We start from the raw sequence: 25,097 nt of genomic DNA on the forward strand, positions 1-25,097 counted from the left end.
AAAAACTTGTATATTTCTTAAAAATTAATGTACATTTATATACATCTATATCTGTACTTTCCTTGTGAGATACACACCTTACGAGTGGTAAAATGCTGAAGATCAGCTGTATCCTTACCCTATAGAGAAATAGTGGCCCCAAGTCACATTTGCCTCAGGTTTGTTGGGAACCTATGCAATATGGAGCTCAGTTTGATTAGCTATTATTTCCAGAGCTGTCCCAAGCCTTTAAAGAATGCTAGTGCAAAATGGTCAAAAGAAAAACATGTTGAGGGCATTTATTCCACAGAGAACAAGAAAAAAATACGTATTGAGAACATTGACAAACTTCTGAAGATATCATACATGGCAAATGTTTAGAAACATGCACAGCTCTGAGAACAGAGGCATAGGTGATTAGTTTGGAAGGGTTGTCAGAGGGGTAAGTGCCACCTACATTCAAGTTTGCCTCAAGGCACAAATTGGAAAAATAAATTTGATCTTATATTTGCCTTTATCACAAAAAAACTACACTTTTGGGGCATCTTGATAATCACTACAAAAGTTTTTTTTCTCCTGCTGATAACAGCCCACCTTAATTGATCAGTCTTGTTAGAGTTTGTATGGCAACACCCATTTTTTCATGTTCTCTGTGTATCTATATCTTCCTACTATATTTTCCACTACATGCATCCAATGAAGTGGGTTTTAGCCCATGAAAGCTTATGCCCAAATAAAAGTTAGTCTGTAAGGTGCCACTCGTTCTTTTTGCTGATACAGACTAACACGGCTACCACTCTGAAACCTACACAATTTGAGTGGCTGTTTCTTGTCAGCAGAAAGTCCGAGCAGGAGAATAGCTGGCAGGTCAGAATTAAGGTGCATTGAAAGATCTGTTAAGGGAAGTTTTCACATCAGCTGCTGGTATCCTGCCTGACTGGCCAATGCAGTTTATACTTCACCTTTGTAAGCGCCAATCCTGACTAACACGTTAAATGCTAATTTTGTTAATGACAAGAAAAAGTTGGGATAGCAATTCTGTATACCTCAGAAACAAGTCAGCAGTTTGAGGGGCTGGCCTCATACAGGCAATGGAAACCAAACGAGAACCTCACAAAACACAGTATAAATACACACAGTCAAAGGGCATGATTGCAGCGAATGCAATACTCACATTTCTGTCCTGCTAACATTTACTGTCTCACTGCAACAGGCACATCCCTAAATGGGCTTTCACTCTCTGGAAATAGTCTGGATTTCTTCAAAGTCAAAAGACTAATTCTGAAGGTCAAAGTGGCTTACTTCCAATACGTACTAAAACAGTTTTCATCTCATCTAAGAAATGAAATATGGTTTGTCCCTTGGTATAGTGAAAAGCAGGGTAAAGAGAGCAACATGGGTTGTATCCATAATAGAGGTATTTTGAACCAACTCCAGACAAAAATCATTTCCTGTACAACTGCTGATCAAGAAAAGCTTTCCATAATATAAGCTATAGGTATGGGGGAGGCGTGAGTTTGTGGAAAAGGGACAGGGGAACATGAATTATTGCGCAATTACTCTTTCCAAAAGGAGCTAGAGTATAATCACCATATAATAAACTGTAGTTCACTTGTGTCTCTCCTCCATACAGCAGTCTTTTGTCCTGAAAACAGCTTTGCACTAAAGACCATGCATATATGCAGGGTCCAAATATACTGTCACTTTTTCTTAAGGTCTCTGAATTGCCACACTGCTAGCAGATCTGACATAGAATGAGGCAGTGGAATCGTAAGTATAGGATTGGAAGGGACCTCAAGAGGTCAAGTCTAATCCCCTGCACTCAAGGCAGGACTGCCTAATAACTAGACCATTCCTGACAGGTGTTTGTCTAACCTGTTCTTAAAAACCTCCAATGACAGAGATTCCACAACCTCCCTAGGCAATTTATTCCAGTGCTTAGCCACCCGACAGTCAGGAAGTTTTTCCTAATGTCTGTTTTAACTGGGAAATTAGTTCAATAGTGCATCTGCATGTGCTATTAAGGTCTTTAGTCTCCCAGACTGGATGTAGGAAAGGAAATATTAGGAAATGCTGCAAGACAATTCCAGAAAAATCGTCAAATTATCCCAGAAACAGGTAGTCCAACAATTGCTTCTAGGCACTTTCAGACTTCATTTAAAGTCACTCTCCTACCTTGAGATGCAGAGGAACCGTTAGGACACATACATTTGGAATAATCTCCTTCACATAAGGAGGGAAATTCTAAGACTTCACAGAAGAGAAGTGGTGGCTCAAAATACATTTTGACAAACTTCGTTACAGACTCAATTCAGTCCAATACCTTGGGATTTGGCTGTATCTGTGCACACAAAGTAAGTCCTTAGTTCTCCCTTTCCTTTGACATTAATGAGTCCCCTACATTCACATGAATATCCCAGTTCCTGTAATATTTTGCTTGTCTCTTCTGTAACCTGAGTGAAACAGAAATAGTGAAATTCTTGTAAAACACCATGGAAATTAACTCTGAGCATTAAGCAATAAAAATGCTAAAAGCAGTTTTCTAGAAACATCTGAATGCCCAACTCTGTACCTGGATTTTTCCAAGTTCACCAGTACTCTCCATCCTGCTAGCGACATTGACAGTGTTGCCCCAGATATCATACTGGGGTTTACGAGCACCAATCACACCTGCTATTACAGGCCCATGGTTTATCCCTACAGAAATAAAAGTATGTGCCATTAAAGTTAATATAATTTTGCACTTCAGTAAATCCTTCCAGCAGAGGACCACTTTAGTGATTTATAACCAGCAACAAATAAAGCCTCACTGCACCCTTTGGGGATAAGGAAGCACAGAGGAACGGACTTGCCCAGGGTAACAGGGGAAGTTTGTGGCAGAGCTGAACGTGTCATCCAGATCTCCTATCTCACCGACCTGTGCTTTAAGCAGAACTCCACCCTTCCTTCTGTAGAACATTAACAGTCTAACAACAATCCTAGAATTGCCATGTAATGAGCCAACAGCAGCACGCTACCCAGCTTTCTCATCACCCCCATATCCAACCAGCAAACACACCATGCTCTCCCTCTCCGCCCCGTTTGCAGCTGCAGCATTATTTCCCCTTTTCCCACACCCAGCACCAGAAACATCCCTGAATATTGCAGGAATATCAAGATGATGAGACTACAGTCACACTCCAAGGTTAGAGGTGGAACCTCACAGCTTGGCGCATTTAAAAGCTAGACTAGACAATGTTCTTTCTCAGTATTTATATTATGCTTATAACCATAATATCAGTGTTCAGTGTCAAGAATAATTCAGCACTGACCAGTGGCTTGACCATCTAATAATCCTTTTCCAGCTCTAGTTTTTGCAAAGAGTGTAGTATTCACATCCTGTATGAAACTGAACTTACCAACACGTAGGCGGAAATTGTTAAAGGAATGTCTGTTGATGCCATCCAGTTTACTCATCAAGGCAATTCCATACTCCACCATGATCCCAATTTGAGCATGCTGTCTCTCCTGGTCCTAGGTAATTTATAATGGCTATTAATGCCTTAATATGCAAGATCATGCCAAGCTCTCAGTATAATGAATGGTAACTGTCCATCTCAAAGAACAATGATGTAAGCACCAAAGCAGTTCAATTATTGTGTGTCATGCTGCTGCAGCGCCAGTGGTCGCTGTAATGCTGGTTTCTGATGAAGTCCAGTACTATCAATTAATTACATATCAATTTATAAAGACCGGAGTCCAAATCTATGTCAAGTCCCAGGTGAAATAAGATACCATTACACAATCAGCTCAGTTCACATGAACATGCACAATAATTAAAATGAATATTGAAGTAAATTGGGTCTGGCTGGCAAACGGAGAGCCTGCTCTGCTTAGTATTCACAACCCGGCTCTACATCTCTTTCCAAACTTTAGTGCAGATTTAAAATTAAGTGTCCTGTATGTACAGCACATGTATTCTCACTCCTCACACCAAAACCTCCTCCTCATGATGGGCCTGAACCAAAAACCTGGTTTTAAACACCTCTTAGCTACAGGGTGTTTGAAATTTAGATCTGATTTTTGCTATCTGAGTTTATTGTTATACCCATGTTATCTGTATAGATAACAATTATATTAATCAATTTGCCATCAAATCCTGAATCCAGATCAGACATGGCTGAGGTTGTTCATTCTTTGGTATCAACAGCCGCTTGGTTTTCCCACCATTCAAGCTATTCTGTTGTGTATCCAGGAACGTTCAAGCTCCTGGAGCCAAAGATTCTTGAGAATTTAAAGAAAAACAACGTTGGTTTTGGATTTAGAATCACAGAATCTCAGGGTTGGAAGGAACCTCAGGAGGTCATCTAGTCCAACCCCCTGTTCAAAGCAGGACCAATCCCCAACTAAACAGCATCAGAGAATATCTGAATTTAATATCTGCTCTTGAGGAATAGAACTACAGATAAATGAAAGTTAGTCAAAATCACAGTGCTTTGACTCGCAGAATAATGTAGGAACAGCTGTAAACAAGAAAACAGCAAACCGATTTTAAAGGAAATAAGCTGACACCAGCTTCCCTGGTCTGGTATTAAGGAGTGATGAATTCTCTGCTGTATGTAGGGCTGTAATTCCATTACATATGTCATCTTGGTGACATTTTAAACCACAGTATTTGTTCTTGACACCAGAACCCAAATATTGGATTTATAGCCTTAATTTTGGAACATTTCAGAAATATATTATAAATAATGTGAAAATACAAAATACAGCCTCAGAATATATTTCCTATCTTCTTCCATACCTGAGACTATGACTGCTGATAACATTCATCTTCCTTCCCATACCTCTACACTCTGTCACCTACACCGATATGGACAAGTAGAATTCTAAATGTGTTTATATTCCAAAGGGTATCATACCTGGTTGTTCTCTTGTCCTGGTGCGACACTAAGGCCTGCTGCTGCCATGTAAGTGCTTCCAATGGTTTTGATTTTTTCAACACCACTAAATTTAGGTTTTAACAACAGCTGATTGGAAGAAAGAAACTGAATTATAATTTGAGACCTTAATGCCTTATATCCCCATGTGTTCTCACCAATGATCTTGTATTCCCTACCATATACATAAGATTTATCTCTAGATACATTACGTCACTTTGTCGCAGAAAACATACATTTTAAATAAAGTGTGGAAGATTTCTTTTGCTGCTGTTTCCCTCCACCCACCCCCTTTTTTGGACACACATTATAGAAATGTAGTAAATCCTGCAACCCAGTAATAAAATCTGAGACAGATCGGTATTTGCATCATGAGGAAAAACACTAGGCCTTGTTTATACCGTACTATTAAAGGGTGAGATGGTCTAACCGCATGAGTACATCAGATGGAAATGATTAGAATTTAACTTTCCAAGGTTGAACTAAGAATCCTGGTTCATCTTACTAAATTTTTTTTCACTTTTCATGGCTCCTACATTGAAACACTGCTCTAGAGAGACATTTTATATTGTAATCATGTAAATCCAAGCTAGGTTTGCCTGAAACTTGAAATACCTCATCAAAATCAGCAATGATTTCATTCAGCAGCCGCAAGCACTCCAGTCCCTCTTTATTGACATCACATTCGGTATAAAACACCTTAAAATCAGGTACTGATGCAAACATGACACAGACACAGTCATAAGACTGATGGTACCAATCCTGTTGGAAAGCAATAGTAATTTCACAGTTACTCTGTAACCCCACAGTGTGTAACCAAAATTGCATTCAGCTTTTAGTACCTTTAAAAAATAACTATGACTAGAAATGAACCAAGCTAAGCTACTGGAATTCAGCAAAATTAACAGGACTACCACATTTTCCTATTTGTATTGAATCAGAATTTAAGTGCTGAGAATGAAATCCAACCAGATACCTCCAGCTGCATTCTGCACAGTGACTGCTCGCTCTGCTCCAATAGCCCCCCATCCTCCCAGCTCAGTCAATCCAGTGACTCACTATGGAGGTGTTGGCAGAGTGAGGCGCAGGGTCTAAGAAGCGCCGCTATCAGTGCCCTTTCATCATCTGCCATCAGAGTGCTGCCAAGTGGATGCTGTCTGCCCCTCAGCTAGCTCCTTATAGGAATTAAATGAATCAGCTCTGTCAAAAGGGGTCTTTGGAGAGGTGAATCCTAACATCACTTCTAAACCAATTATCAGTGCCAAAGCCCATGATCATCTCTGATGTGGATTTCCATGCCCCGCTCCTGCCAGTGCTAAAAGCAAGCATTCATTTAAACTGAAGTCCTCTTAATGCCATGGGGGTAGCAGCTCCTTGGGCTTGGGAAGGCCATGGGATTCTCATATCGTGGACCAAGAAGAGGGAGGAACAAAGGAAGCAAGCAGTAGCTTGTAACCTATTCATGGGCGGTGAGGTGGCAGTCTCACTGGAGTCTGATCTACCATTCTTCCTACCAGCAGAGTAGATTAAATATACCTCATTTAATTTGTCACCAATGAAATGAGCAGCAACATGTGCCGGAAGGACATTTTCCAGCAAGAGCCTGTTTACGTTCTCCATGGTTTCAAATTGTTCATGTTCTTTTTTAAATTTATTCTTCCACAAGCAATCTAGTCGACAGTAATACTCAATCTGAAAACAAGAATTCACACAGTAAAATACCCCCCCATCGCTCTGAGATAAGAGTTTACAGGTTTCAAACCAAGTGAAAAGGGGGGCAGTTACAGCCAAGTTTTGTCAGGACACCCAATGGCCACTGAAATTGTGACTGAAAACCTGCACAAAACAGAAGTCACTTCTACACGAGCCAACAGCCATTTGTGCATGCGACTCAACTGGCAACAGATGTACTCTAGTTCAATTTGCACATAGAATCATAAGACTGGAAGGGACCTTGAGAGGTCATCTAGTCCAGTCCCCTGCACTCATGGCAGCACTAAGTATTAGCTAGACCAGTGGTTCTCAAACTTAGGCCGCCACTTGTTCAGGGAAATCCCCTGGCAGACCGGGCTAGTTTGTTTACCTGCCGCGTCTGCAGGTTTGGCCAATTGTGGCTCCCACTGGCCGTGGTTCGCCGTTCCAGGCCAATGGGGGCTGCAGAAAGCGGCACAGGCCGAGGGATGTGCTGGCCGCCCTTCCTACAGCCACCATTGGCCTGGAGCACCAAACCTGCAGATGCGGCAGGTAAACAAACCAGCCTGCCCTGCCAGGGGCTTTCCCTGAACAAGTGGCAGCCCAAGTTTGAGAACCACTGATCTAGACCATCCCTGACAGGTGTTTGTCCAACCTGCTCTTAAAAATTCCCCATGATGGAGATTCCACAATCTCCCTAGGCAATTTATTCCAGTGCTTAACCTGACAGTTAAGAAGTTTTTCCTAATGTCCTACCTAACCCTCCCTTGCTGCAATTTAAGCCCATTGCTTCTTGTCCTTGTGACATTACACTCCATAGCCTTTATGGAAATATCGTTATGAAATGGATATGACATAACTGAGATGTATTTTATGCAAGATGGCTCATGTAAGATATCATTGGAAAGGTTATGATTTACTGAATGTGATTATCCAATTTGTATGCACGTATCATTTCTATATCTAAAGTTAGGAATATGGACTAGGTCACAATTACAACTGGGTGTGTATTGGGAAGACACCCACCAGATCACAGGCCACCAGATTTGATGGGTCATTGGGAAAGGAACACCAAGACTGAAGATACTAATCTCTCTCCTTCCTAGGAGGTATTCTGGGATGTAACTGTGACACTACTAGGTCAGGAGGTCTTGTCACCTAAACATTATTTTGATACTAAACATTATTTTGGACTTCTTGTAACTTTTCCCATTTTGTATCTGTGCAACTGATCGTTCCTTCCTTAATGGAGTACTTTGCATTTGTCCTTATTGAATTTCATCCTATTTAGTTCAGAGCATTTCTCCAGTTTGTCCAGATAACTTTGAATTTTAATCCTACCCTCCAAAGCACTTGCAACCCTTCCCAGCTTGGTATCGTGTGCAAACTTTCTAAGTGTACTCTCTATGCCATTATCTAAATCATTGTAAAGCAATCTGTATTTTTATTTAATCATTATAATTCAATTTAATAATTACACTTTAATTAGTTTAATAAGTATATTTATTTTGAATATTGCACTGTCCCAAACCACCCTGCCAGAAGGGTGGAAGATGATTTATAAATACAATTGAAAGTGACTAAACAATGTAGATTTTGGGTGCCCAATTTTGTGAGTTGAATATCAGAAGCCACTTTTAAAAGTTTGTGTCTTCAGAGTTAGAATCCAAAATACTATTGAAAAATGTGTTAAAATCTTTCCCTTCTTTCCCACACATTATAAAAATGATTTTTTTGGTGTCTAGGACAAACTACAGAGATAGAAAACAGGTGTCTTTTATTTAACTCAACTACCACTGAATGAAAAGGACTGTGGGGTTTTTGTTTTGTTTTTTATCCATACCTGTCTTGAAAATAGGATCAGAGTTACGTAAAACAGAGCCAGGTATAAGTTAGTCATCAGTATTGGATTTTTCATGAAAAGCCTGGAATACAGAAAAGCAACATACAATTGCCGTTTTGAATATTTTGGAATCTCTGGATGTTTAGAAACAGAACTCCCTGGCATTCCAAAGTACTCTTTAACAGAAACAACACAAGTGACAGTCCCCCAATTTTAATGTAGTCCCTCTGCTTATGGGTCCTGTCTTCCTAGCTGTTCGCCTGCATCTTAATGGGGCTTTTCAATCATACTGAGCTAACACATTTGAAAAATCACACCCCTTTTTGCCCAGCAAGACATAACCACAGAGGCTTAAAGTAGGAAACAGCTTCCTTGCTTGTGATGGACAAAGAGACTAAGAGCTTGTCTACAAGACAACTGGAGCTGAAATAAATAAATCTGCTGTAGTTCACACCTTTAGATATTTCGGTGCAAGTCTGAGTGGATGCACTTATTCTGGAATAAGAGTATTCCATGTCACACTTCCAATCCACTCACTGAAATAACTGAAAGTGGGAATGACAACCGGTTTAGTTATTTTGGTTCAGTTTCTGTTTTAGACCAGCCTGAAGTCTCAGCATGCTCACGTTATCTTTTGGCTTGATCTCACAGCTCAGACAACTGCCATGCTATGAAACAACTGTGAGATTGTACCCAGAAGATTTGCAAATGAGCACACCAAGCTTCCCATATGGTACACACGATTTATTTTATGGCTTCTTTGCCCTGTTCAATTAGACTGGAGGAGCTAAATGTTTGGTTTTTTAAAGTATTTGGAATCAGGAAAGTAATTTCACAACAGTTAACTGTTATGCTGATAAAAGTGGTATGATTAGTGTTGCTTTGGCAAACACATGTTCTCCACAAATACTCCCTCCCCATCAGCTCCGGACAAATATTGGATATACCATGAATCTAAATGTCCTACCATTTTCTAAAGATTTAATGTACAATGTAGACAAAGTGCCCTAGACCGTGCCACACTTTGCCACACTTCCCTATGGAAAGTGGAGTACAAAGTACCAAACATCTTAGGGTTATTACATTGTGAAGTTTATTTTAAAAGACTATTTTAAAATGTGTGAAATGAGCAGCTATAGTAAGCTCACTTAAGAACCAGCTAAAGCAGATCTATTGACCGAATAACTCAATATTATGGAGAATACTGGAATTTTATGGAGGAGAACGGCCTCCTTCATAGTTTATAGGTTGAGGCCAGCTTCACATTATAGGCTCAGTTTTCAAATTCCCCTCACTAGAATCCCCAAAATGAAACCAGTCTCCCTGAAATTTCACATCCCACATCTCAACCCATGCATGGTACAATTCTTGATTTTTTTTCCCCTATGATATATAAAAACATGTCCTAATGGCTTCTGGCTCAAAGTGTTGCAGTACTTCAAAATTCCAATGAAAGTGAAGGAATCTACCAACCCTTTTCATGGAAAATTGTTGTCTACTACTGGGGACTTCATAGCATACCTTTGAGTGGTACTGTTGTCATTGCTGCAGCCTGCACTGAAGTTGTTTGAGGTATTAAAGAGGAAGATGTACACAGAAACAGCGATGGACAGAAGGAGAACTTTGAGTTCGAAGCTCATCCGAAGGAATACAGAGCAGGCAATAAACCCTAATATGCAGCAATATGTATAATACTGTAACAGAAGAAGTTAATGAGATGCTAAATAATTCACACTCTTAGGACAAAGTATATTTTACTGCTTGTAAGGCTAGGAATTTTATGGCTATCATAATTTAGATCCAGTAAAGAATTAAAGCAGTTGTCAGACAATCTGTTTTTTTTTGAAAAATCTACTAAAAGACAGAACTTAGGCTTTCACCAATTTATCCAACATACAACATCATTATATAAAAAACTGCTAAGCAACACCTTGTACAAATGAAAGTGAAGAGCTTTTGACAAGAGGCTTTTTTCCCATAACTTGTTAGTTTTAAAAATGGATTTCTATTAATGTTTTGAAGATCAAGACTAATTTAGAGAGACAACATAGTCTAGTGACTTAAGCACAAGGCTGGGAACCGGGAACTTCAGGATACAACTACACTATAAAAAAAACACCACACAGCAGTGACTCTCAGAGCCTGGGTCAACTGACTGTCTTGTGCTTTGGAGCTACAAGTACCACTGTAGACTTTGCCATTCGGGCAGGAGCCTGGGTCCGAAACTGAGCAAGGCGTTGGGCCTCAGAGCACAGGCTCCAGCCTGAGCAGGTACCGTTCCACTGCGATTTCTAGCGCCCTAGCAGGAGCCTCACAAACCCGAGTCAGCTGACACAGGTTCTGAGACTCACAGCGGTGGGAGTTTTTTGCAGTGTAGATGTACTCTCAGAGCTCTAATCTGATTTCTGACAGTGACTCCCTTTGCAACCTTGAGCAAGTCACAGCCTCTCTGTGTCTCAGTTTCCTCATCTGTGAAACAAAGATACACCACTACTTATTTACCTACCTGCTGGGTGGTTTCATTAATGTGGTAAAGAATTTTAATGACTTGATCCAAAACCCAGTGAAGTCAACGGAAAAACTCCCATTCACTTCAATGGGCTTTAGATCAGACTTTAGGCAAATCCTAAGTATTGTTTCAAAATATTTACCAGTTTTACAATCACGTTCTTTGTTTCTTTTGAGTATAAAAGAGAAAAATATATACAAGGCACTGAACAAATTACTAAGCTCTTTGTACCATAACAATGATAACAGGTATAACAAAGATATAGGGGCAGATCAATAGAGCTATCACAATTTACACCAACTGAGGATCTGCTCAGTAGCATGTGATATACTGTATGGGGCCAAACTTGTCCTCTTAAAAGACCTTGGGCCTGATTTTCATAGATTCAAAGGCCAGAAGTGACCACTGTGATCATCTTGCCTGACCTTCTGTATAACACAGGCCACAGAACTAACTCAAAATAATTCCTAAAGCAGATCATTTAGATCAACATCCAATCCTGACTTAAAAACTGTCAGTGATGGAGAATCCACCACAATGCTTGGTAAATTGTTACAATGGAGAATTACCCTCACTGACAAAAATGTACACCTTATTTCCAGTCTGGATTTGTCCAGCTTCAATTTCCAGCCATTGGATTGTGTTACACCCTTTTTTTCCTAGACTGAAGACCATTATTACATTATTTGTTCCCCAGGTAGATACTGACAGACTGTAATCAAGTCACCTTTCTTTTTGTTAAGCTAAATAGATTGAGCTCTTTGAGAACACAGTATTCCAGCAGCGGTCGCACCAGTATCAAATACAGAGGTAAAATAACCTTTCTACTCCTACTTGAGATTCCCCTGTTTACGCATCCCAGGATCACATTTTCAAAGGTGCTGAGCACTCAAGGTTTCCATCAGGTCTTTAAGAGTGAAATTCACTATAGGTATGTGAACAATGCAACAGGGAAGGGTACTTCTCAGTGCAGGAAGACAGACACATGCTAGCTGGGAGGGAGGAATCGCTCAGTGGTTTGAGCATTGGCCTGCTAAACCAGGGTGGTGAGTTCAAATCTTGAGGGGGCCATTTAGGGATCTGGGGCAAAAATCTGTCTGGGGATTGGTCCTGCTCTGAGCAGGGGGTGGGACTCGATGACCTCCTGAGGTCCCTTCCAACCCTGATATTCTATGATTCTAGCTCTGCTTGAGCCAGCATGCTAAGAGTAGCAGCGTAGCTGGGCATAACATGGGTGGCAGCTTGAGCTAACTGCCCAGTACAAACTGGGGGTCTTGATGGGTTTATACTCAGGCAGCACCTTTCCAGCTGCAGGTAGACACACCATATATGCAAGAGGTCAGTGCATATCCATGTACTATTTAAACCCTTTCCCCCCCCATGCTACCAGTATACCCAAATACACTTTACAGTACAATAAATCATCAATATTTCAGTCATATCCACCATTTGTGTTCTTACTACTTTTCTCAATTCCAGCTTTGCTTTTTTTTAAATCTGAAATTTCCAAAAAAAGAAGCTATAAAAGCATCTTCTTTAGATTCTACCTAATGCAGAAAATTAGTATGATTGATCATAGACAGGACCGCTGGAATTGCAGAGGTGAAGCTTTGTGCACTCAATAATTAAAAAGCTATATTTTTAAAGAGCAAGAGGAAGATACCAAGCGCCTCCCAGCTGTCAATATTAAACCCAGCATTTGAGATATATGTGTTTTAATCTTGGAAGGAAACTGGTGTTCTACTCACAGGCAAGATGACATCCTTAATACAGGATCCAGTAAAGTCCACAGCTGTACTTTTTTCAGTAGCCTGATTCACAGGCAAGAAAGAATGGAAAAGTTGATTAGCAGCAGAATGGGATGTGCCCCATACACAAACAGCACATCATTCGAGCGATGAGGGCTTGCACAAAAAGGTTGTGTCAGAACTTGCAGCATATATTACAAAAACGGACCTAGCTCAGAGCTGGGCAATCAAGTGAGAAAACTTGTTCATGACCATTTTGGTGACTCTTCAATAGAATTTCATTTCTGAACATTAAGTGCCAAAAGCTGAATGCAATACCCCTGAAATCAGACATGAACAGACTCCCTTTGGATGTCAATGGGAATTGGGTCAGTCCTTAAGTAAGTGCTAATTATTCTTTAATTTTAAAATATTTCCCAACTTTAAAGCACATTCTTGTCTGTTTGGGCTATAAATTGAAAAATCTACAAGACTGAACAAAAGATTAAATTGCCCAATAGGATTCAATATAAAGTTTAACAGATAGATAATAGTATACACTCTATTGTACTGTACCAAACTGGTTCCCTAAGAACACCTGAATTTCAAAAGGTGGTGAATGTCCACAACTAACGACTTCAACTGGCATCAGGAGTGCTCAACACTTCTGGAAAATCCAGAAAGATGAGATACAAAACCACCTCATGCAGAACCCACATAATGCAGGGAATTACATCTCCTGTCAGAGAGAGCAGCTGGAAATGCTTACTGACAGGAGTTAACCTTTGTGTTATCAATCATTTAAAAGCTCTATTTTCATAAAGAGAAGGGAAGTTATAGAGAACCTGCCAGCTGTCAATAATACACAGAGCATTCCAGGTCTCTGTTTTTATCTAGGAAATGGAAGTGGTGCTCTACTCACCACGAAGGTGACAACCTCATCACTTGATCCAGTAGCGTTTATGGATCTATTGTTTTCAGCAGGCTGATTCATTGCCAAGAAAGAATATAAAAGCTGATTAGCAGGCGGGGGGGTGGGGAAGTGGGGAGACAGTCAATGGTTACATAACTAATAGCACCAGCACCCTGGGGCCCTGCTCTGATTGCCCTCTGGGCCCTACTGTACCATAAATGTTAAATATTAATGATGATGCCCTGTACACATGCGGCACATCGGCAAAGTGATCTGGGGTTGCAAGAAAAGGTCATGTCAAAACTTGACACACGTTTCAAAAGTGAACCTGTTTTCAGAGCTGGGTGACCAAGCGAGAAGAGTTGTTAATGAATATTTTGGTGACTTCTAAACAGATTTTTGCTTTTCAGTTTTATGGGCCAAAAGGCCAATACAAGGTGTACATTGAAGTCAATAAAAAGACTCGCTTTGGATTTCAATGAGAATTGAATCAGATCCTAAATCCTGCAGTCCTTATTCAAGCTGAACTCCTATAATGGGACTAACAACATGAGTAAACACTCCTGAATAGGACCATAAATACACATAATGGCTTTGTTTTAAAACGGGTCAATTCATACTTTCCTTGGTTTTCCCCCTCAGTGACCTTAGCTAGTGCAATGATGAAGTGCTGTATTGCCTATACTTCATAAAACCACTACCCACTCACACCCTAAATCATTTTGTGTTATAAAAAAGCTACAGTTCTCTTATAGCAATAGTAATTATAACCAGCCGATACTATAAACGGACAGCCTGAAACAAAGAGAATGTGATATTATATATGGATTTCTGGTTCTACAAATTGGGTGTCTTTCCTCGGCATTCTACTTTGCCCAACATACATCATTATCTTTCTGAACATCAGCTCAATGTTAAAAGCAAGTAGTGAAGAGTTAAATATCAGAAAATAGGGCCAAGAACATGGTACTTGAGATAGGAGAGGAGTGGGGTGATCAAGTCTGCAAAGGTTACAAAATGAAAGAAATGCACAGAATAAAAATAAACGCAAGTACTTACCAAATTAAAAATGGCGATAACCAGCAACGCACCTATAGTGATGACTGCTAAAGGGAGTCTCACTAGAGGCATTGTTTCTACCTTATCCGAAATAGCACAAAGGTGGCGCAATAAAGGCCATTGTTCTGAGCAGCATTTCTGTAAAGGAAACAAGTTTGTCTCAACAAGATGCATTACATGAAGGCTTTAGTGTGCCAAGAGTCATAATTCTAGATACAAGAAAAAACATTTTGTCCATTGCACACACAAAAGTCTCAGTATTAAACAATCACCAGGGCACAAGAAAATGTTCTCTCTGTTTTAAACAGAGAAGTGTTGTTCTGTAATGGTCAGAGCAAGAGACAGAGCCAAGACACTCGGGTTGTATTCCCAGCTCCGGAACTGACTCGCTGAAAGACACTGGACAAATCACAACTGTGCCTCAGTTTCCCCATTAATAAAATGGAGATAAATGCTTCCTTATTCCACAGGGGGTGTTTTCTGAGACTCAGTTAATTTATGTTTTCAAAATAGCCTCATGTCACCTAATGAAACATGCTAGAGAAATTATTAAATTCTTTACACTAACATTTGCTAATTTTTCTTTTATATTTAAAACAAACAACTTAAAGGAGACCAAATAAAATAAACCAATCATACACCAAACCCCCCAAACCGGCACTTCCTATTATGGAAAAAAAAAATCTCTTTGCTAACACATACATCTATGCAGAATGCAAACATTATGCCAATGGAACAAAAGCTTCTTATTCTGGGATACTGAATCCAAACTGTCCTTTTGTAGTACCCGGTTGGCAAAATCAAGCCTAATGCAATGTTGGTTATGGATTTCTTCCCTCCTGTGGCTCAGCAGAAAATATAATACAACACGTGCAATTCAAGAAGGGTCTGCTATTTAATCCTGTAACAAAATTACCATTCTTATATCAGGGTGCAGTGAATGCAGTATTTTGGCCTAAGGGTCTGCCTACACTGCAATTAGATACTTGTGGCTGGCCTGTGTTAGCTGACTGGGGCTCCCCAGGCTCAGCTAAGGGGCTGATTAATTGTTGTGTAGATGATCGGGCTCGGGTAGCAGCCCAAGCTCTGGGACTCTCCCACCTTGCAGGGTCCTAGATCCTGGACTCCAGGCCAAGCCCAAACATCTATACGCTGTAATTAAACAGCCCTATAGCCCGAGACCTGCAAACCTGAGTCAGCTGGCACTGGCCAGCCACCGGTTTTTAATTGCAGTGTAGACATACCCTAAATAGCTTAGGCCCTGGCTGCCTAAGAGAACCATCTCTTTCCACATCTTTTTTCATAGTAGCAGAGATCTGCAATGTTGAGGACACCACCACCATGCTGGGAGTGGCTGATAGCAGGAAATTCTCAACAAAGCTTTAAAATTCATTTCCCTCCTTGGTCCACCAGAGCCAAGTTCAGTGACCTTAAGAACACACAGTAACGCTCCCCTGTTCTCCCAGGCATTTTCAAACAGAGGGCTGATTTGGGGGTGGGCAATGGGGAGGCTGGACTGGGGGATGTTGTCTCTTTTTGTACATCGTAGGATTGCACTCTGGTTTTGTGCAGCCTGTTTTAATTTTATTAAAAACACCATTTGCATACATTTGGTAATGTACCTGTGCACCACAGCATAGTCAATTCAAATACAAGTCATTTTACTTTCTAGAATTCTAGGTGTACTTAGGTCCAACTTTAAGAGCGTTACTCTTCTGCCAGCTATGGAATCGCCACCATTACAACATTCATGGATTTGCATTTTTCTTATTGCTTATGAATTCTTATAGTCAATTTAGTCCTAAAATCAATATGCACTCAAAACTCCCTTTCACTTGAATGCCAGTTTCAACATAGATTTCAGAGTAGCAGCCGTGTTAGTCTGTATCCGCTAAAAGAACAGGAGTACTTGTGGCACCTTAGAGACTAACAAATTTATTTCAGCATAAGCTTTTGTGGGCTACAGCTCACTTCTTTGGATTCTATGCATCCGAAGAAGTGAGCTGTAGCCCACGAAAGCTCATGCTGAAATAAATTTGTTAATCTTTAAGGTGCCACAAGTACTCCTGTTCTAGTTTCAACATAGAAAACTACAGGATCCATAACTGGGATTACCACTACATAGGGTAAACCCCCCAGAAAATATGAATGCAAGAACAGAAAGGGCTTTTTAAAAATCCAGTTAGAAGTGTGTTTACAGCTGTATAACAGCATGTAAGAATTATGATCAGAATTTTCAAATGCGGGTGCCGGACGTTGAGTCCCATAAATCTATATTTTAGGCACCTAAATACGAATGTCCTGTGGGAAGTGCTGAGCACCAGCAACTCTGATGAAAGCTCAGCACCTCTGAAAAGCAGGTCATTTATATGTAAATGCCAAACTTTAGCCATGCACTCTAAAATGCACTTCCTTACTTAATAAGGAAGTTGAAAATGTTGGCCTATGTTCTTACTTACCAGGCATTTATCAGCAAAACACACACACAAAATAAGCACAATTATGCCTCCTACAATTCCAAATGAAAGTCCCAGTTTTGCAGTTCTAAAAGAGAGAGAGGAGAACAAAGTTAAACAGAAGTGTTATGCATATTGTCATAGTCAAATTGCAACTGACCAAGCAACACTCACTAATGCAGTTTCCCATGACTAAAATAAGTATCATTGCTGTTCTTTTGGCATTAGATGACCATGAGAAAGGGCCTTCCATGGATGTTTATTGCCCTCTCTTGGCAAAGATTCACTTTCAGGTATTCCACTCTCTCATTCAAATCGTGTGCTATTACCCCATGTATAAACCACGCAGCCATCATTAGTGACACAGCAGAGAAAACCAGATATGGCAGAAAATGTAAAAGCCCAGGGAAAGTCAGCTGTCTCCGAGCTGTGACAAAGAGCCATTTCACAAACCTTTTTTTCAAGTTCCTCTATCATGTCTCCTTTTCCTCGCAAAGAAAAGGGAGCATGAGGCATATACGCCATGTGCTCTCAGTGACAATATCATTCTTTTATTAGTAATTGTCCACTTAGCAGTTTCTCATCTTTGTATTTTAGGCTCAAATATTCTTCAGTGATGCTTTTTTGTATTTGAGTAACAGCCTAGTCTCTGGCCTTAGAGTCATATTAAGCAACTATATTACTAATGGTATCCATGATCGGATAGCAATACTAGAGCTAATATTACTAACCCAATTCATAATCCTGACATCATTACAAGAGATATTTGTGGTGAGAGTTTCCTTAGTGCTCCACAGCCAATTACAGGTGTCTTGCCCTTCTCCCCCATCATCCAGACTCTTACCAAATCTGGTCTTCCTCCTCCAAGCATCGCTGAAGGTGTCTCCACCCTGACTGCTTAAATCTTTGTCAAAATTTGGGCCATCTCTACTGATCTACTGTGTCTTCTCTCGCCTCCGCAAATCTTATCACCAGTCTATACAAGATGCCACTGCTGCAACTAACTTCCTCTAATGAATACAACATTAAGAACTTCTAGTCGTTTCCCAGTATGAATTTATAGTAGTCCCCCAAGATTACACTGTATCGTTGAGCTAGTCACTCACATATTCAAACCCCTTCATTGATTTTCTCTTTCCTTCCACATCAAATTCAGGCTTCAAACCCTCCTGAACTGCCTAACCCTACTCTCCATTGTTAATCTTCGCTCATGAAAGTGATGGTCAGAAAAACAATCTAAAATGCACTTCCTTACTTAATAGATCTTCTCCCTGTGTGTAGTGACCACAACTAAAACACACTACTAAGGAAACACTGTCCACTTAGATTAATGCAGCTGTCCTGGCTCAGGTGCAAAACTACCTATGAATGCACCATACTAACAAAGAGTATGTCACAATTAAGAATGAATATATCTGTGTGTATGTAACTAGTCAGGTCAACCCAACCATGTCATGCAGGGATATGAGAAATCCACGATGTAGGTAAACTTATCAAACCCATTGTGTAGACAGTTCTAGGTTTAAGATAGAACCCCTCCCATCACAGTAGTGCATGTCTACACTGAAGCACTACTATAGTGGTTTACATGTAGACAGCCTTAACTACAGCCCTTAAGGATGATCTGGAAGAGCTAAAGGTGTTGCTCACATACAAGCAATGTTTTATCCAGAGAATCCATTTAAAATGTAAAGAAGTGCAAAACACCACACACTTACTTTGGCAGGACAAACATCTGTATCACAAATATACAGAGCAACACAATACTGGCACAGGCAAAGTAACTCCTCAGTCTGGGGATGGGGATGGTGCGATACTGAAACAAAGATTGTAATAATTTAATAAGGATAATTCTAGAGTTAGTATTTGTAATCTACTACATGTATTTTTTAATTCTACCACAAAGTATCTTTGCACCATACTATTAAGCTAAGAATGTGAAGAGAAACCAACCAACCAGAGAATATGTACATTTAGGCACCGTTAAAGAAAAAGACTCCAGTCCAAAAGAATCCGTTTCTAACCAGCTGGGGACACCTAACGAGGTGCAGTAACTGCACAACAGATTATTATACAACCTGAAAGTCAGCATAACTTCCAAACTAACTCTTACTATAAGAGTGATTACATGACTATTTATATTATCATAGTGATTGGGGGCCCCATCCTGTGTGAGTAGATTAATACATACACAGTTAAATCTGTTTTAAACTACCACACAAGACACCAGAAGAAAAAGTTTTAGCAGAAGTTCATTTAACTGAATGCTACCCAAAACTCAACTGAAACCTTGACGACACTGACGCAGCCTCAAAGTGAGAACGCTCTTTATGAAAGTTTTACTATATATACACACATGTAAAATATACATATTCCTCATGAATGTGTCCATATGCATAAATCACTCTGGGTTTAATGAGGGATCTCCGCAGATTGGAGTGGTTCAGTGAAGGCTCTTCTTTTTTGGGGGTACAGGGATGGGTTGTGGGTCCTACTGAGTTTGGGAAAGGGCGAGCAATAGAATGGTGAAATACTGTATACATAAGGAGATTTGAAATTCAATCCTGCCTCCATTTAAGCCATGACTCAGGATGTTTTAGTATCAAGGATAACGTTACCATTCATTCATAGAGGGTATATACTGTACCTACCAAATATCATACGGATATATAATGATCATGGAAAGCAGAGTCCTATTTGCTACAATGTATGTAAAGACACATTTTAAATACCTCTTACTGCTTTTTTATAATAAAGATGTTCAGACTAATGCTGAACCCACTGCCAAAAAGTCCATTGACTTTAAATTGCAAAGGTTTAACTCTAGATTATTAACTGGTCCATATTATTAACATTACCAAGAAGGAGCGAATAAGCCAAGTGAACCAAGAGATCTGCATTACATCACATCACCTAAGATTCATTTGGCACTGCAGTCACCTCAGGAATCCCAATATAGGAACGAACATACTTTCAGTTTCAATTGTCCTTTCATGTTTCTATGAAGGTACGTCTACATTGCAGCTGGGGGTGAGCCTCCCAGTCCCAGCAGACAGAGACGAGTGTGATAAAAATAGTTCAGACCCAGAGCTTAGGCTTGGACATGGGCACCTAGCCCAAGCCATCACCTGTGCCACAATGTTCACACTGCTATTTTTAGCACGCTCAAGCAGAGCTAATGCACGTCTGTCTACCCAGACTGGAAAGCATGCTCCCAGCTCCCATGTAGCCATCGTCCTTTAACTGTAACCTAGGATAACAAAAAAGATTCATCTCCTACTAACCTCTTTTTCCAATCCTGATTCTACAAAAAACAGTGAGCATCCACAGAAGTCATCTGAGTTACTACACGATGGTCTGCATTAAAACAGAAATAGGTTTTACAAAATGTATGCAATAAACTAACATAACAGAATGCAAAAATCGTATGTTTCAGGTTGGATTCCATGGTTCACATAGCCAATGGCTTGTTTATCACAGCATAATGTTTTTCTGAACAACTGGCAAAGCACTCTAAGAGCCTTTACATTTCAGCTATTGGCTCTCATGGTTTTGCACCAGTTTAGTCATCCCTTTGGTAGTATAGTTATCAGTGCAAAAGGAATCCAGTCTGAAACCTTCTTGGCTGGGTTAGAGATGATAGAGTTGGATTAGCGATACCAGGTCACCCAGGTCTTCACCCTGCAAATATCTGCCATCTACTGGGGATGGTTTGAGTACGATTATATCAGCCTTGCCATAACCCAGTAGAAGGGATGGATGGCTCCCTCCCAATTGAAATGATTCTATGTTTGTATAGATCATAGGAATTTCTATGCTAGAATTCATTTTAAAAGATATAAAATACAGCCCTCATCCACTTTTTACAGATATACCGTGCCAACTTCTGTGCCTGCTATTAGCACTGATACTCCATGTACCTTCCGTGAACCAGCCATGGGAGTCATATCTGCAGTGCTCCCAGCAGTTACCCATGTGCTCCTGACCTCTGCCTACATGTGTGCCCCAGCTGCCTCACCCTCTGACCTTCCCACATTTCCTGTGACCTGTATTCAGCCCACTACTGTGTAATGTGCTGGGAGATGCCTAGAATATTGAATGTGCTGGGACAGTTGAAATGTAGCATTGAACATTGGACATTATCTGTTTTCAGTTATAACTTCTTGTTTTCTCACAAATGAACATTTTCCTGTAACCTGACTGAGAATTTCACAATGGAACTATATTATTAAGCTGCACTTTAACGCAAAATAATTCCCACTGTACTTAAGTTAAAAACAAGCAAAATGGCACACAAGCAAGCACATTTTTCAAAGATGACATTTGCATCTAGCTTTAAAATTGACAATGCAGGTTCTCTCTGGAGAAAAGCAGAGCTGCTTTTAAAATCTACAAAAACAATAAAAACATGACACACTTAGTCGAACTGAGACCCTCAATGGTCGACATCATTTCATCGTAAGTATCTTCTTCTATCCTTCCCTTCTGGGATGTATTTCTAAATATATAGAGAAAAACACAGAAGCTATTAAGCATCAAATCAATTTCTGGCTTAATAATGTGATGCATCTCTATTCAGACTTCCAAAATGTGCTGTAGAATATATGCACAGTGTAGATGTCACATACTGCTATGATTATTCATCATTGTCACTTAATTACAAATATCCTCAAAAATATATCAAAATAACAACATGATCTCCAAAATAAAACCAAGAAACTATTTAAACAAATATAAATAATTCCAATACTTTATTACACAATGAAGCCTAACTCATGTCTTATCAAAGCAAAAATACAATTACCTCATGTCAATTTTCTGAAAAATTTCAAACAAAACTTTTTAAAAAACTATTGGAAACATTCTCATAGACTCATAGACTTTAAGGTCAGAAGGGACCATTATGATCATCTAGTCTGACCTCCTGCACAATGCAGAACACAGAAATCACCCATCCACTTCTATAACAAACCCCTAACCTATGTCTGAGTTACTGAAGTCCTCAAATTGTGGTTTAAAGACCTCAAGCTGCAGAGAATCCTCCAGCAAGTGACCCGTGCCCCATGCTGCAGAGGAAGGCGAAAAACCTCCAGGGCCTCTGCCAATCTGCCCTGGAGGAAAATTCCTTCCCGACCCCAAATATGACGATCAGTTAAACCCTGAGAATGTGGGCAAGACTCACCAGCCAGCACCCAGGAAAGAATTCTCCGTAGTAACTCAGATCCCACCCCATCTAACATCCCATCACAGACCACTGGGCATACTTACCTGCTGATAATCAAAGATCAATTGCTAAATTAATTGCCAAAATTAGGCTATCCCATCATACCATCCCCTCCATAAACTTATCAAGCTTAGTCTTAAAGCCAGATATGTCTTTTGCCCCCACTGCTCCCCGTGGAAGGCTGTTCCAGAACTTCACTCCTCTAATGGTTAGAAACCTTCATCTAATTTCAAGTCTAAACTTCCTAGTGTCCAGTTTATATCCATTCTCAATTACTGCTAATACGAAAATCAAGAAGGAATGGCACACAAAAGTATAAATTTCTCTGAAGTTACCCTCCCTCCTTACACAAAGAGCATCTCACTTACTTTTCTATAGAAAGAAGGATATGGAGTCAGTGAGGAAATATGGGGCGTCCAGAGTGACACAAGTACAGAAGTAAAAGGAGAAAGGAGGAACTCACTTGTAGTTTACAAGTGAAGAGGGACATAACTGTTCTTGTCTAGATCCATGCAGACTAACACAGAGAGAAATACACATTTAATGCAATACAACAGCTCTAGCAGATTAATTGGCAACAATCAAATTAATCATTCAAGACACAAATTATTTTGAAGGCAGTCTTGTCAAGATGAAAAATCTCTTCCTACAGAAGTTTTCATGAGAAGTCTGAAATACCAAATTTGGTGTGGCTGGATATTCATGAGAGACATTAGCTCCAATATCCATCATTCAGAAAGAGTCAGCTCTAACTTAATAAAGCATAAGTGCTGCTGAGAAGCATCTTGTGATTAAATGCAACATTTAAAAACTGGACTTTACAAATTGTTCCACTGAAGATGAATATGAGGCCTGTATATGCAACCATGAGATATTTTAAATGTCTCAGACACCAGTTCATCTTGGAATGATGTACCCTGCTGGCTGGAGAACAATACAATAACCAGGGCCGACTCCAGGCACCAGCTAAGGAAGCAGGTGCTTGGGGCGGCCAACACATAGGGGCGGCACGTCCGGGTCTTCAGTGGGAATTCGGCAACGGGTCCCTCATTCCCTCTCTTCCTCCTTGAGCTGCCACCAAAGAGGAGGAGAGGGAGTAAAGGACCTGCTGCCGAATTGCTGCCAAAGAAGCAATGCGATTGAGCTGCCGCTGAAGTGCCGCTGCTCGGTTGTTTTTTTGTTTTTTTTTTTTAATTTTTGTTGTTGTTGTTGTTTTTTGGTTTTTTTTTGCTGATTGGGGTGGCAGAAAAACTGGAGCCGGCCCTGACAATAACTTCATCTAACAGAGTATGTATATGTATAAAGAAATGGCTATTGCTACTGTGAATGAGAATAAAAGGAGGGTGTAGAATGACTACCAGGAAAAATTCTGTCACTGACAATTTGCGGGATGACTATGTCACACCAGAACACAAGTAGGGCAACCTGTAGGGAACAAGTAAACCATGCAGAGCTCAGAACTAGTTTTAAGGTTTGCAGGCTCATAGAACCACTGTATTTGACTTCATTAAACAGATCTAATTTATTACCGAAGTTATTCTTCAACCAAGATCCAATATTCTTCTTGCTAAACAGAAACAGGTGCAGTGTATCTGAAATTGATCGAGAGTGAAAGCTCTCTGGGGCAGGTACTGTTTTATTACTTCTTTGTACAGTGCCTGCCACAATAGGTCTTCCTGCCAATCTAGGGGTTTGGGGGTTTTTTTGTTTTAATAAAGTCACATAATTACGGTATGTCAAATTGTAATGGGACCACACGGAAGATAACAACGGTGCTGGACTTACCTATCTGAAGTCTTTTGACGACCTGTAGAATTCAAAGGTATCTCCTAAATAAAAGGATTTGTGAGTGAGTTATACATTTCATAAACTAGAAAAAATATTTTACATGGCTGGTAAGAGAAAGCTACTTAGACACAGTGATACAGCACAAGTGGGAGGAACTCAGCTGACAACTCATACTGCAGCTCTTTGTTCCCCAGTAGGGAAGCAGACACAGAGGAGCTGCAGAGGTGTTGTGTTGAGCATTACATGGTATTTGATTAGCATATAAGTATGGGTTAGCTGAGAGCAAGATGCACCTCTTTCATTTACTTTTCAGCACCAGAAGAGCTAAGATTCAAACACCATACCATAACGTGCTGTTATGTAAGCAGTGAGGGGAAAAGGAGGATGCTGCAGAATTAGAGATGCTATCCTTCAGAGGAGACACTAATGTGAGATCTCTTTTGGGTCTAGTGGGTCCTTAGGTGAAAGTTAAGATCCAAAAAGGACAGAGGATAACTGTGTTGCACTGGAAACAACATCACCTCTCTCAGTAAGATGAGCTTAATGGCTGATTTATTTACTTACAGTCACTGCACAGAGGCGTAGCGAGCGCCCTCCGTACCCTCCGACCGGAGGGGGCCCCGCAAGGAAGGGGGCCCCTAAAAGTGGCAAAAAAATGTTTCTGCATTGTAAGGGGCCCCGGACATATGTTCGGAGGGGGCCACGTTCTTTGTTGCTACGGCCCTGCTGCACTACCATGGCCCGGATTCAGCAAAGCACTTAATTAAAATAAAGCTGGACATCAATAGAATTTACATGTGCACTAAAGTTAGGCATGGGCTCAATTACCTTGCAAATCAAAGCCTAAGATGCTACCTTTAAAATCCTCTCTGAAATTCCAGGAGTATGAAAAGGAGAAGAATAAATCCTGTTTTATTCTTCACGTTAGCACTGTCAAGCTAATTAAGGTTCACATTAAGAAAAGCAGTTGCAGCCCCCTCCAGACTGG

The 25,097-nt window shown here is 40.3% G+C and overlaps 1 protein-coding gene across 10 annotated transcripts in view; it reads right to left on the reverse strand.

Annotated features, from left to right (window-relative positions):
• Positions 1-662: 662 nt before the first annotated feature.
• The window catches only part of ADCY7 (adenylate cyclase 7), a 124,738-nt gene continuing 100,303 nt past the window's right edge, over positions 663-25,097 (reverse strand). For all 10 annotated transcript variants that reach the window (XM_039503811.1, XM_039503810.1, XM_039503812.1 and 7 more), the window contains 16 exons: positions 24,107-24,150; positions 21,515-21,595; positions 20,382-20,454; positions 18,816-18,913; positions 17,101-17,185; positions 14,642-14,779; positions 13,592-13,654; positions 12,691-12,753; positions 9,955-10,127; positions 8,434-8,515; positions 6,435-6,590; positions 5,514-5,660; positions 4,881-4,988; positions 3,378-3,492; positions 2,552-2,676; positions 663-2,432 (listed from right to left, as the gene is read on the reverse strand). In XM_039503811.1, coding sequence (XP_039359745.1) covers positions 2,286-2,432; positions 2,552-2,676; positions 3,378-3,492; positions 4,881-4,988; positions 5,514-5,660; positions 6,435-6,590; positions 8,434-8,515; positions 9,955-10,127; positions 12,691-12,753; positions 13,592-13,654; positions 14,642-14,779; positions 17,101-17,185; positions 18,816-18,913; positions 20,382-20,454; positions 21,515-21,595; positions 24,107-24,150 — 1,698 coding nt within the window. In that variant the 3' untranslated portion in view covers positions 663-2,285. The remainder of the gene's footprint in view (positions 2,433-2,551; positions 2,677-3,377; positions 3,493-4,880; positions 4,989-5,513; positions 5,661-6,434; positions 6,591-8,433; positions 8,516-9,954; positions 10,128-12,690; positions 12,754-13,591; positions 13,655-14,641; positions 14,780-17,100; positions 17,186-18,815; positions 18,914-20,381; positions 20,455-21,514; positions 21,596-24,106; positions 24,151-25,097) is intronic.

Source organism: Mauremys reevesii, linkage group 16 (assembly GCF_016161935.1).
Source record: "Mauremys reevesii isolate NIE-2019 linkage group 16, ASM1616193v1, whole genome shotgun sequence".
In the NCBI taxonomy this organism is placed as follows: domain Eukaryota; kingdom Metazoa; phylum Chordata; order Testudines; family Geoemydidae; genus Mauremys; species Mauremys reevesii.